Here is a 12,736-nt window from a genome sequence, read left to right as displayed (position 1 = left end):
GTTAAACATGTTTTAACATGTTTAACTCGTCACTTTTAGTTTAGTGCTTACTTAGGGTCGTAAGTCAAGCGGTCTAAACAACCGCTTAGACTTTCGAACCCAACCCATTTGGTCGATCATTAGGATCCGACCAAACATATTTTGTGACCATAGTTGTATAGGGAATAACCTTCCAAGGTTATACCTTATGGTCACTGCGTTTAATTAGTTGTATGATAGGTAATTTATATGCCTTAGGAAAATGACCGAAATGCCCTTTTCATGCATAATTTGAATTTAAGCATATGTAACCAAGTTTTTGACACTTAAACTGATTATGGAATGTTATTAAACATATTAGGGCATATAATACTTATCATAGGGCTAGTTAGGCTATCTGAATGCGCTTTTGTGCAATTGACGCGTTAAAGTAGCATAAACTACCTTAACGGGTCATAAGCACTTAGGATAGAGTATCAAATCAGAATGTAGGCTTTGTTAAACCATATTATATGAGTTCCAACATGCATTTGGTTTACAAGACCTCATTCTATCCAATCTTCCAATTTAGAACTCGATTATTAACATAGCGATTCCATACTAGGTGCCACTTGATTCCTTGACTTTCCGAGCTTTGATAGTTCAATAGATCAAGGATACTTGCAATCTCAAGTGAGTACATACTCCCCTCTTTTACCGCTTTCAAATATTTGAGGTGATACACATGTGCTTACTTGTTACTTTCATGCTTTTCAGGTTTTTATGACATAGGCTTGCTATGTTCACATAGTACATATATAGTACATGATTTCAATTATGCTTTGCTATGTATGTTGACTAGGTATGCTAGCATATTGATTTCATAAACACTTTTGCTACATATGTTTACTCAGCATATGGGCACATTGATTTACAATACATTTCTGCTGCATATGTTTACTCAGCATATGGGTACATTGATTTCATGAACATTTCTACTTCTTATGTTTACTTAGCATACTTAGTACATGGTTTTCACATGACATGCTTACATTGGTTATGACATTTGGTATGTTTTACGGGACAAAAATACATCCATTAACATTGATCACGCCGCTCGGTAGTATGTAATGATACCATAGGACTTGACAAATCCCATTCCCGACTTCCTAGGTTTGTTTGGAAGTAGGGAATGACAGAATCTGATATACAAAATTGATAAACCTTTAACTTGTTAAGGGTTTATCCGACAGTCTCAAGGCTTGAATCTATGTGATAAACATTACTACATAAATGTTTGTATCCATAAAGCATTGGTTTTGCAAAACATAACTTTTGATTTAAACTTAGGTTTATTCAAAGACATTGTTTTGTACATTTTACCTATGGTTTGAGTAAATACTCTTTATTCACCATACATGACATTTGGTTACACATTAACATTACACATATGGTTTGAGTAAATACTTTTTACTTGCCATACATAACATTTGATTATACAAGACATGGTTTACATTTGACATTTGGACATTGTTTACATCTAAACATTTTGACATTGGATTAAACAAGAGATTTTTGGTGGTTATTGATAAGTGACTTAAATAACGAGGCGTGTGTAATATGATAAAAACATAGTGGATACGCCGCTGGTACTTCCTATATATAAGTGCTTTTATGATATTACATATCATAGCGTTATCTAAACTACATCATCAAAGACATGATACATTTTTATACAAACAACATATTTTCACAAGACATTGTTTTACAATTGACATATTTTATACAAATTCATTTTCACTTGGTTATTTAATTAACCATGCATTATTCTTTTATTATCATCTGATTTTCATATCGATTTTCAAATGATTTTATAAAAGAAAAACACTTTTCAAGGGTCATGACTGCTTTTGTTAAACATTTCTTTTAACTACAAGTCATGAATCCTTTATCAACGAAACCTATGTATCTCACAGGCATTTTTATGCTGACGTACTTATTTCCACATGTGTTTCAGGAGCTAATGTTTGAGGATTATCATGACACACTTAGGCGGACTTGGGCCTTAGTGACTTAAAATGCTGCAAGACAAGTTTAATTTATGTTTTGTTTTATGTTTGAACAAAGACAATGTTAACAGTTTAATAAATAAAACCAAACATTAAATACCATGTGTTGTGAAACAATAATTCTGTCGCTCCACTCCCCGACGTTTCCGTCGCGGTTTGTTGTTTTACGCGGTCGGGGTGTGACGCCGACGAGTTGGGGGTGATTCCCTTACCTAGGTGATCGTTACCAAAACTGAGTTGATTTCGGCCCACCGTTGCTACCAATGCAAGGCCTTAATATAGAATTTCATTCTCAAGTGGCATCAACTTCCCACAAACTTCCAATATAAACCAATTTAAATCCTTTTCAGAATGAGATCGGCCTGCCCATGCCTAGGTTTGTGGGCCTGCACAGCCAACTGGTCTCTTAGGGTTTTTCTGCCTCATCAGCGGGGGCTCATTGTTGAAGCAAGTGCAAGGCATCAGGTCTTTTCCCACCTGAGAATCCTCCCGAAGATGTATGTAACAATTGAAATCTTGCCTTTTTTTATATTTTAGTGTAAGTGGCAACAATCTAATTGATCAGCCTTTTTTATCAATTTTATATGGTTGGTTATAAGTGGCAACAATCTAATTGATCAGTCTTTTTTTCTAATTCCAACATATGATTAACGTGTTAATTAACAATTTGCATTTGCAGTCGCGCAATCTAAGACCCATTTCAAGCTGTCGGTTTTTTTCTTATACTATAAATGGTTAGCTACAACTCTACAAGGGTAACTTTTTCTGCTGTAACTTTTTATGCTTTTTAATTATCAAATAATTATAATATTAAGAATTATCATCATCATTATATTGTTTATAAATTTCAGGTGGTTAGTTCTAGGCACTGGCCTCTAATCTCTCGTTATCGATAACAAGCTATGTAGGATGTGGGTTTATGTTGCGGCGCCTTTGCATTTGCTGAAATGGGGCTAACCCATTCAACATGTCTATCACTTAGAAGATTAAGCATCTTGAATCGGTTCCTTTGGAGCAAACAGAGGAGGTTGTTTTTTACCAGGTTTGTAAAATATAGTTTTCTTGATTAGTTATAAAAAATTTTTAACCAGGTTTGTAAAATATAGTTTTCTTGATTAGTTATAAAATTTTCAGGGTTTGTGTTAATAAACCATTATCTATACGTTTCTTTTTTCTTTTCTTTTGGAAGGATGTAGAAATTCAAGGGAAGTTAGCTAAGAAAGTTTCATGCTATCAAGGAGTGTTCTATATTTAAGAAACGTGTGGCTTGTAGAGGGTTACCTGTTGGTACTATCGGAGCCGCAGCAAGCGCAACCGCAAGAAAATAATAACAAATAACATCATTATGTCCGGTTCTGTGTGGAAAAATGAAACAGCATTAAAACAGCACCCATTCAACGGCTAAAAGCGAGCGTAGAGGTAGCAATGGTTTTCAGTCGTTCAACTCGGAGTGGGTATTCTTCGACGCAGAACTGGACATGATGATGTTATCGGCCCGCAAGTAACCCTCTACAGCCACGCGTTTCATCTATGTAAGGGAAAGATAGGTGTTTGTCTCCTAGGGCATACAATTGGTGGCAGCCCGCCATATTTAACGTATAAAAAAACTTTATACGTTAAATATGGCGGGCTCCCGCCAATAAACTGTGTCTTGTATGCCCTATGGAGGGAAGCATCCATCTTCCCCCTATAAAGCAAAGAAAAATTATAAAAAAGCATTATCATGAGATTAACACAGAAACAAATCGTTGTAATTATTGTCACAAATTTATAATGTTTATTTTTGATCGATTAATGTTTATCGTTGTAATTTTGTTAGCAAATTTATAATGTTCAGCATATTGCATTTCAACTGGAAGCATTTGTATATGTATTCATATATATCTATTTGGTTATGTTAGTGCATTATGTCTATTGACTTCGTCTTGTATCGAGTCATGTAATGAGATAGGATAGGATAATCAGTGCTCGAGTTGCTAGAAACTGAGTTTTACGTATTTAGTGGTGATTCCGCTTGAAATGACCAAGTACCATTTCAAGCGAAATCAGGTCAACTATAAATAGGAGCATGGTCCGCTTCATTTGAAGCGGAATTAGATCTTGTATTCGGTAACGAAGTGCTGCCGGATTGTCTCCAGGTGCTGTAATCACTATTATATCAATATACGAGACATTTAAATTGTATCGAGCGTCCGTGTCATTGATTCCGCCTTTGATTCGGATAAAAAACTCTTCTGATCGACTCAGTCAGGTCGTACAGCGATCCTACAGGTTATGTTTTTAGACCCTCTTAAGTGCTTTGTTATAAAATGCTTGTTTTTTATTTTCTAAAACTTATGCAATACTTGTTTTTATCTTCTGGAGCATGGGTCCAACTTCTGCAGCCTTTGAATTTGCATTGACTGTTGATGATACTTGTATATGAATGCTGGAATGATACTTATGTTGTATGTTAGTATCATGAAATAAATTGCCATTTTGATTTAACTGTATCCTTGCAAAGGTTTTATTTATTAATAATCTATGGCCTAAAAATACCCTTTATTTGTAATCTCCCTAACTGATATGAGAAGAAATTTAATGTGAGAAGAAAAAGAAGAAATGACATAATGGTAAAACATTCAATAGCTATAACTCATCCCATTAATTATGTTATCTTTCATTAATAAAGCAAAAAACATTTTATGCTACATATTTCAAAATTTATCCTACATACATCTTACATTTAACGAAATTTACCCTATGCATATCTAAATTTATCATACACATGTAAGAATTTGTCCTACACATACTAAAATTTATCCTACAGATGTCGAAAATTGTCTTTCATCCAAAATTATTTTATCTTCAAAGAGTATATTTAAAAGTGAGTTACAATTTTTTTAGTTAGCTAATTAATTAAAATTATAAATTTACCTATATGCCCTTATTAATAACATTAAATACATATATTAAATGAAGTAAAATGGAGTATTTCTATTCGCTTAAAACTTATTCTTTTTATTCTTACAAAATTTTTCTTCTCATTTGAACCCTTCATTATATATATATATATATATATATATATATATATATATATATATATATATATATATATATATATATATATATATATATATATATATATATATATATATATAGTGGAGGGTTCAAATGAGAAGAACTTTTTTGTAAGAAGAAAAAAGAAGAACTTTCAACCAATAAGAATGCTTCATTTTACTTCATTTAATATTTGCATTTAAGTTTAATATAAGGGTATATTGGTAAACTTACAAAAATCATTAATTTGTGTTCTTCCCCTTTAATAACTAGCTAAATTAAATTTGTAACTCCTTTTAAAAATATATACTTTTTCCAAATTAAAAAAAAAAACCAACTTAATTTAAAGTGTAGAATAAATTACTAGTTGTGAAGGATAAATTACAAGTTGTGTAGGATATATTTCGAGGTGTGTAGGATAAATTTCGACTGTGTAGGATAAAATTATATAATGTGTAGGGTATATATAGGAAAATTTTGATATGTGTAGGTTTTGTAGATTATATGAGGATAATTAATGATTAGTTGAATAATTAATTAAAGAGTTAAAAATTAATGATATGAGTTATAAATGAAATAGTATTTTACTAATATGTCCTTTCTTCTTTTTCTTCTCATATTAAATTTCTTCTAAAATGAACCTTCCCCTATATATATATATATATATATATATATATATATATATATATATATATATATATATATATATATATATAGGGGAAGGATGTATAGAAAACCCACTTTAATTTAGAAAACCCGGGAAACTCAAAGCTCCCGATGTTTTTTTATCTTGAAAAAATTTACACATGTTATATACATGTTTTTAAGGGTTTTGGGCAAAAAAAATCAAAAACGCGCCGAGTAGATATTTTTAAAAAAAATAAACAAGTTTTGGTGTAACACATGTTACATTCATCTGACATATTTGTAACATGTGTTACACCAAAACTTGTTTATTTTTTTTTTAAATATCTACTCGGCGCTTTTTTGATTTTTTTTTGCCCAAAACCCTTAAAAACATATATATAACATGTGTAAATTTTTTCAAGAAAAAAAAACATCGGGAGCTTTGAGTTTCACGGGTTTTCTAAATTAAAGTGGGTTTTCTATAGATACTTACATTATATATATATATATATATATATATATATATATATATATATATATATATATATATATAGTGTGTGTGTATGAGAGAGAGAGAGAGAGGTTTAAGGGAAATCACAAAAAAAGTGAGGAACCATGGAACCATAAAAAAATCATTTTTTGAAGTAAAAAAATAATAATTTTTACTTCAGTTTTTTCGTAGCTTTTGCATATAAACACATGTAAAAGTTGTTTTATTAATAAAATGAGATATAAAAAAAGTTTAAAATTGAATAGAAAAAAATTAAAAAAAGAACTTTTTACAAAGATTATTTTTTTTTTATTTGAACGGCTTCTACATATGCTTATATGAAAAAAAAATTCATAAAATATGTAGAAAGATTTTTTTAATGATTTTTTAACTGTAAAAATAGTAGTTTCTTGATTCCCTATTTTTTGTGTTAGTCATTGAACTCATATGTGTGTGTTTTTGTGTGTGACACACATCTTATTAAATAAAATTTTATATGACATATGTAATTATGAATCTCTGTCATAACAAGTAAAGGAACAGTGTTAGGGTTCATCATAACAAGAAAGTGGGGCAAGAGTTGATATCCTAAATACATTATTGAGCTATATAAGTCTTGGATGGTTTAGAAAGGGACTAATAATGAAGGTGAGATGTAAATCAAAGTTTCTTCAAATGCATGTTGCAAAATCTTTCATCAAACAATTATTGTAGAACAAAATAATACACGAAAAGCTTCCTTTCACACTCTCAAATTTTCAAATGTAAACATGGTAAGGATATACACACTATCGTCGTATCACATCAATTATTTTTTTATTTGTTCTCCTTGAAAATCTTATGCATTCTTTTGTTTCCTTTTATTTATTTTTTTATTTATTTATTTATTTATTTAAATTTATTATTATTATTATTATTATTATTATTATTATTATTATTATTATTATTATTATTATTATTATTATTATTAAGGACACAAACAATAGAATAATTTATATCAATTCTCTAAGTTAAAACTACAAGTATACTGGTAAAGTTGATGACACATGTTATGCTTAGCGTTAGTAATACATCATTTTCCTCATACAGTTGAATGCTAATATTTGTTTTAAACTATTACACGTGAGAGTATGAGCATTAAGTATTGTCCTTCTAACTCCGAAAGTCTGAATCGGTTACATGATCTCAGGATTTAATTTCTGAAACGAGCTTGATCAAATTTTAAAAGGAATGATTGAGATTTTTGCCTAAAAAAAATACACTATTATTTTTACGATGCTTCAAATTATAGTGATCAGGGACGAAATTTTAGATATCAAAATAAAAGTTTCATTAAAATCAATAACCAAAACCTTAAACCCTAAACCATCAACTAATAAGAAGATTCAAAAACATTAACAAAGTCTAAAACTACACAAAGACATCTAACTACAAACAAGTATATAATCACATAAGGAAATCTAATTCAATTGCAAGCTTCAAGAATAATAAAATACCCGTTCCTAAGGTTGGGTATTTTTGACAGTTTTATCCAAAACAATTTTTTTGTACTATACAGGCCTTCACTTATGGGATTTTTTGTCATTTTTATCCAAACGTCTAATTTTCTTTATTTTTTCTATCAAACATTTGGATGACAATGGTAAAAGATCCCAAATCTCAAGGATGATTTTTGCAAAAGAAGCCAGACGTTTAGATGAAAATGAAAAAAAAAATCTCAAAGTGAAGAGTATATAATACAAAAAAAACCGTTTTAGATGAAACAGACAAATATACCCAAACTTCAGGGATGATTTTGGCAATTTACTCAGTAAAATACAAGAAAGAAAGTAAGAAACCAACTTTTACTAATATTTCAAGCTTTAATCGACTAGCCACTTGATTCCTCGTTGAATTTCGACCCCCGTTCAATCAACCCTTGTTCAAATTTTTTTTTTTTTTTTGAAAGATCAACAAAAACTTTTATTTCATATTCACCTGGGCAACCAAATTGTTGGCCAGATGATCACCAGATTACAACTATTACATCACCATTATACACCAATGTTAATTAAATCGAAATTACACCACTCACCCCATGAGATATTAACGTTCTTAGCCCTACTTTTTAACCACATGTATCCAACCATCTTCATTTCTTCTTTCATCATGTTCACACATGGCTGTTTCCCTTGAAACACCGCCTCGTTTCGGCTCCTCCAAATAACCCAAATGGCAGCTTTGGTCACCATGCTTACGACTTTCTTCCACCTTTGAGAACCATTATTATTTTTGTGTATATTCGCCAAATCCTTTAGCTCTAACGCGTAGACCTGTTGGATTCGACACCATCGAGCTACGAACTCCCACACTTGTTCCGCGATTCTGCATGATGCGAAAAGATGAAAAGCCGATTCAACCACTTCGCCACACATCTTACAGATATCGTCTTGGAGTAGGATGTTCCGTCTCGCCAAGGCCGTACACGTCGGTATTCTGTCTTGTATTAGCCTCCAAATCAGAAAGTTTACCTTTTTCGGGCACCAATTGTTCCACTCATATTCCACATGCAGATCCGAGAACAACCTCTTCTGGAGGCAATCCTTTACACTGCCAACAGTGAATAATCCCGAGCTATCTAACGCCCAGGTCCACGTATCCGAATTATGCTCAAACAGAAAACAAGTCAAAGCATCAGACAAGGAATCCAGCTCAAGTATTTCTTCTGTAGACGACGGAGAACGGGACCAAGAGAAGACCGGCACCGGTCCGGAACTCCCATTTATTACACGATCCTTTACACGAGCGTTCTTTTGTCTTTCAAGCTGAAATAGAGACAGAAATTTTTCGCACAATGGAATCTCAAATAGCCACCTTTCTTTCCAGAAATAAATGTCACTATCACATCTCGGTCTACCTCGAAACAAAGACTCCAGACATACCCCAGCAGTGTTGAAATCCTCTTTAATGCTGAAAATTTGTTTCCACGGGCTCGTTATTGATGATTTTAGTGGAATAAACTTCCAATCTCTTGCATTCTTATGAATCTCCCACACAACTTTCCTCCATAGGCTATGCTTCTCTATCTTAAACCTCCACCACCACTTTGAGAGCATTGCTAGGTTCATTACTCTAAGTGATCCGAGCCCCATACCTCCCAAGTCTTTTGGTGTCATCATATTTTTCCAAGCCACCCATTTCATTTTTTCTTTTTCTTCAATTGATCCCCACAAGAACTCTCTACGTATCTTTTCCAACTTTTTTATTACCCCCATTGGAGCCTTATACAAGGAAAAGTAATATGTAGGTAAGGCATTAAGAACGGAGCATACCAGGGTAATACGACCACCAAATGAAAGTGTTTTGGCCTTCCAAAGCGATAACCTTCTTTGAAATATTTCCACCACTGGGTCCCAATTTTTTATTAGGTTCATATTGGCTCCTACTTGTAATCCCAAATGTTTAAAAGGGAGCGACCCTCTTGTACACCCCATCATATTTGCCAATAATTGAGCCTGATTGTCTTCCAAACCAATCCCAAAAAGACTACTCTTTTTCAGATTCACTTTTAAGCCTGAGCTTAAATAGAAACATCTAAGCAAGCGTTTCAAGACTACCAAATTATTGAAACTCCATTCACCCACGAATATTACGTCATCGGCGTATAAGAAGTGGGATATCGGAGCCCCATTTTGTGACAAATCTAGGCCTTTAAACTCCCCAATCTCACAGGCCTGCTTCATTACTCCTGTAAGGGCCTCGATCGCTAGGACGAATAGGAAAGGTGACAAAGGATCTCCTTGCCTAAGTCCCCTCGAGCAATTAAATTCCTGTGTTGGGGATCCGTTTACGAGGACCGACGCTCTCACCGGAAAATTCATTTGCCCAAGTATGGAATTAAGAAAATCCCAACTTAGAGAATCATAAGCTTTTTCGATGTCGACTTTGAAAATCATTCCTTCCTTTTTCTTTCTTTTAAGCCAAGGTATAATCTCATTTAAGATAATCACTCCGTCAAGAATACTTCTTCCCGCTAAAAACCCCGTTTGTTCCTCCGATACTAGTTTATGAATCACCGTCTTCAACCTGTTTACTAGTACCTTGGACACCACTTTGTTGATGCACCCTATTAGACTGATCGGTCGGTATTCGTGGAGTCCACCTGGATCCGTTCGTTTTGGAATAAGGGCTAGAAAAGAGGACATACAACCATTATTTAACTGCTCAGCCGAGAAAAAATGTTGAAACAAATTCACAAAATCTCCCTCTAGTACATTCCAGAATTTTTTATGAATTTGAAATTTATCCCGTCTGGCCCAGGAGCCCGGTCTCCCTCACATTCCCAAACTGCCTTTTTTATTTCTGATAAACTGAAAGGACATACCAGAAGTTCGGCTTCCTCGGCTGTCACTTGGGTTAAGAACGAGCACGACAACATTGGCCTAGTATTCACTGGTTCAGCAAACTTATCCGCGAAGTAAGAGAATATGTGATCTTTTACCAATGGTGGATCCGAAACCCATACCCCTTCAATATATAAGCCGTGAATCCTGTTATTGCTGGTGTTTGCGTTTATCACCCCGTGAAAGTATTTTGTGTTTTCGTCTCCTTCTTTTGTCCACTTAACCCTTGCCTTTTGCTTTAGATCCATAGCTTTTAATCTGTCCGCCTCTTGAATATACGACTTACAACTTACCCTCTCCTCTAGTTCGTTTTGTTCCAAACTCCTTTGTTCCACCGCAATTTCTAGACTTTCTAACCTTTTTAGCTTTAAAGTGTATGAATTATCCATTTCCGCTTTCCTAGCTCCAATCCATTCCTTTAACCTTCTCTTGACCCACTTCAGTTTTACATCTAAAGCCAAATCCGGTGAGCCTTCAAAATAAAACGACCCCATTAAGTGTAAGACGTGATCCACAACCCCCGGAATCTCAAACCATGAGTTGAACATTCTTGATGGAATCTTCCCGTAATCGGTTTGGACCGTAGACAACAAAATAGGACAATGGTCTGAGGCCATGTTAGACAGTGCCATACATGACGCCAAAGGCCATTTCCCCATAAAATCCCTACACACCAGGAATCTATCTAATTTGCTCATCTTAGTTCCGTTATCCGACCTGTAGGTGTATTGTCTGCCCCCCATTTGATACTCTACTAAATCCGCCTCTGCTATAAATTGATTGAAGTGTAATGCATTCAAAGCTAGGAATTCTGAGTTTAGACGTTCTTCTTGGCATCTAACGTCATTAAAGTCTCCTAAGAATACCCACAACCCACTAAATGTATTTTTTAACTGGATCAAGTCAGCCCATAGAATGCGTCTATCACCGGGATCGTTTTGAGCGTATACATTCACTACAGCTATTGGTTCCCCTGAGCTTAACATATTCCCAAACACCGCCAAGAAATTCCTGTTTTTTACCACCCCGGATTTTACGAAAATCGATGGATCCCAGATGGTAAGTAGACCCCCCGACCTTCCCGTTGATTCTACTGCTACAAACTCAAATAACGATCTTCCCCAGAATCGATTTACCATATAAGTTATATTACCTGGCACTTTTGTTTCTTGAATCGCGATGAAATGCGCTCCGTGCGTTGTTTTTAATCCCCTGACCCAATCCGCCTTTTTGGAATCCCGTATCCCCCTTAGATTAATGGACAAATAATTCATGGTAAACCATTTTGTCCACCTTCATCCACAATTGCCTTCTTCAGTTGCCCTACTGCTCCATTCAAATCAAAACCTAGTCTGGCCCCCAACTGAATTGTTTCGAGCACTTCTTTGTCAATCTCATGCACCTCCTCTGCTCCATCAATTGTAGCCTCAAGCGGCCCAGATTGGTGTTGATCGGACGGATCCGGTGCCTCTTCTTGACTTCTCTGTTCACCGCTTCCAATACCGATCTCCTTTTCTATTGTCCCTTGACTTCTGTTGCTATTTTCATTTTGTTCCGAATATTGACCCCTAACTGGGCTGTTAAGGTCTAACCCACTAGGGAATTTGAACCTTTGGGCCCAATTATCATTTCCGTCCTTTTCTTGGGTTGTTGGGCTCCTCATGCACCTCCTTCTCTTCCTAGAATTTAATTCATTTCTTTGGCCCATTTTCTCGTTATTCCCCATATTAAAAGGATTCCCCACACATGCATTACTGGCCCCACCTTCATTTAATGTTTCCATCATCCTAGGAAAAGAGTTGTCAAGTTTCGAACCCCCCTGTTCCCCATGCACCCCTTCCACATTCCCATGCATGCTTCCATAATTTGACCCTTCATCTCCTGTCGCCGCTTGAACTACCTCCTTCTCCGGATGGATTACCGGCTCCGACGAAACCGGGTCTCCCTTTCTGATTTCACCTTCTTCCATTTCATCGGTATCCCCTGCCACCGATTCCTCATCCGAACCATCCTGCATTATCGGCTCCGATGTCACCGCTGACACCAATTCCTCCAGAAATCTATTGGTGGACGTCTCGATAACCTCAGAAACCCATATTTGATGAGAGCTCTCCTCCCAATCTACCTGGACTGCTTCCTCAATACGTTTGCCAGATTCCGTTACCACCGCA

The 12,736-nt window shown here is 34.8% G+C and overlaps 1 protein-coding gene across 1 annotated transcript; it reads right to left on the bottom strand.

The window, feature by feature from the left end:
• Window positions 1-8,216: 8,216 nt before the first annotated feature.
• On the bottom strand, window positions 8,217-11,839 carry LOC110924864. The gene is made up of 2 exons (XM_022168847.1): window positions 10,547-11,839; window positions 8,217-10,382 (listed from the first exon to the last, which is right to left on the bottom strand). The coding sequence occupies exons 1-2, from the start codon at window positions 11,837-11,839 to the stop codon at window positions 8,217-8,219; spliced, it is 3,459 nt and encodes a 1,152-aa protein (XP_022024539.1).
• Window positions 11,840-12,736: the final 897 nt, after the last annotated feature.

This window comes from Helianthus annuus, chromosome 17 (assembly GCF_002127325.2).
Source record: "Helianthus annuus cultivar XRQ/B chromosome 17, HanXRQr2.0-SUNRISE, whole genome shotgun sequence".
NCBI lineage: Eukaryota > Viridiplantae > Streptophyta > Magnoliopsida > Asterales > Asteraceae > Helianthus > Helianthus annuus.
Note: the sequence above shows the minus strand (reverse complement) of the source record. Positions and strands in the feature narration are given on the sequence as shown.

Excerpts from the sequence above, each read along its gene's own strand:
- LOC110924864 (XM_022168847.1), bottom strand. The coding sequence starts at position 11,839 with ATGAATTATTTGTCCATTAATCTAAGGGGGATACGGGATTCCAAAAAG. Across the intron at positions 10,383-10,546 it reads CCGAGGAAGCCGAACTTCTG|TTAAATAATGGTTGTATGTC; the intron begins GTATGTCCTTTC and ends TCGGCTGAGCAG.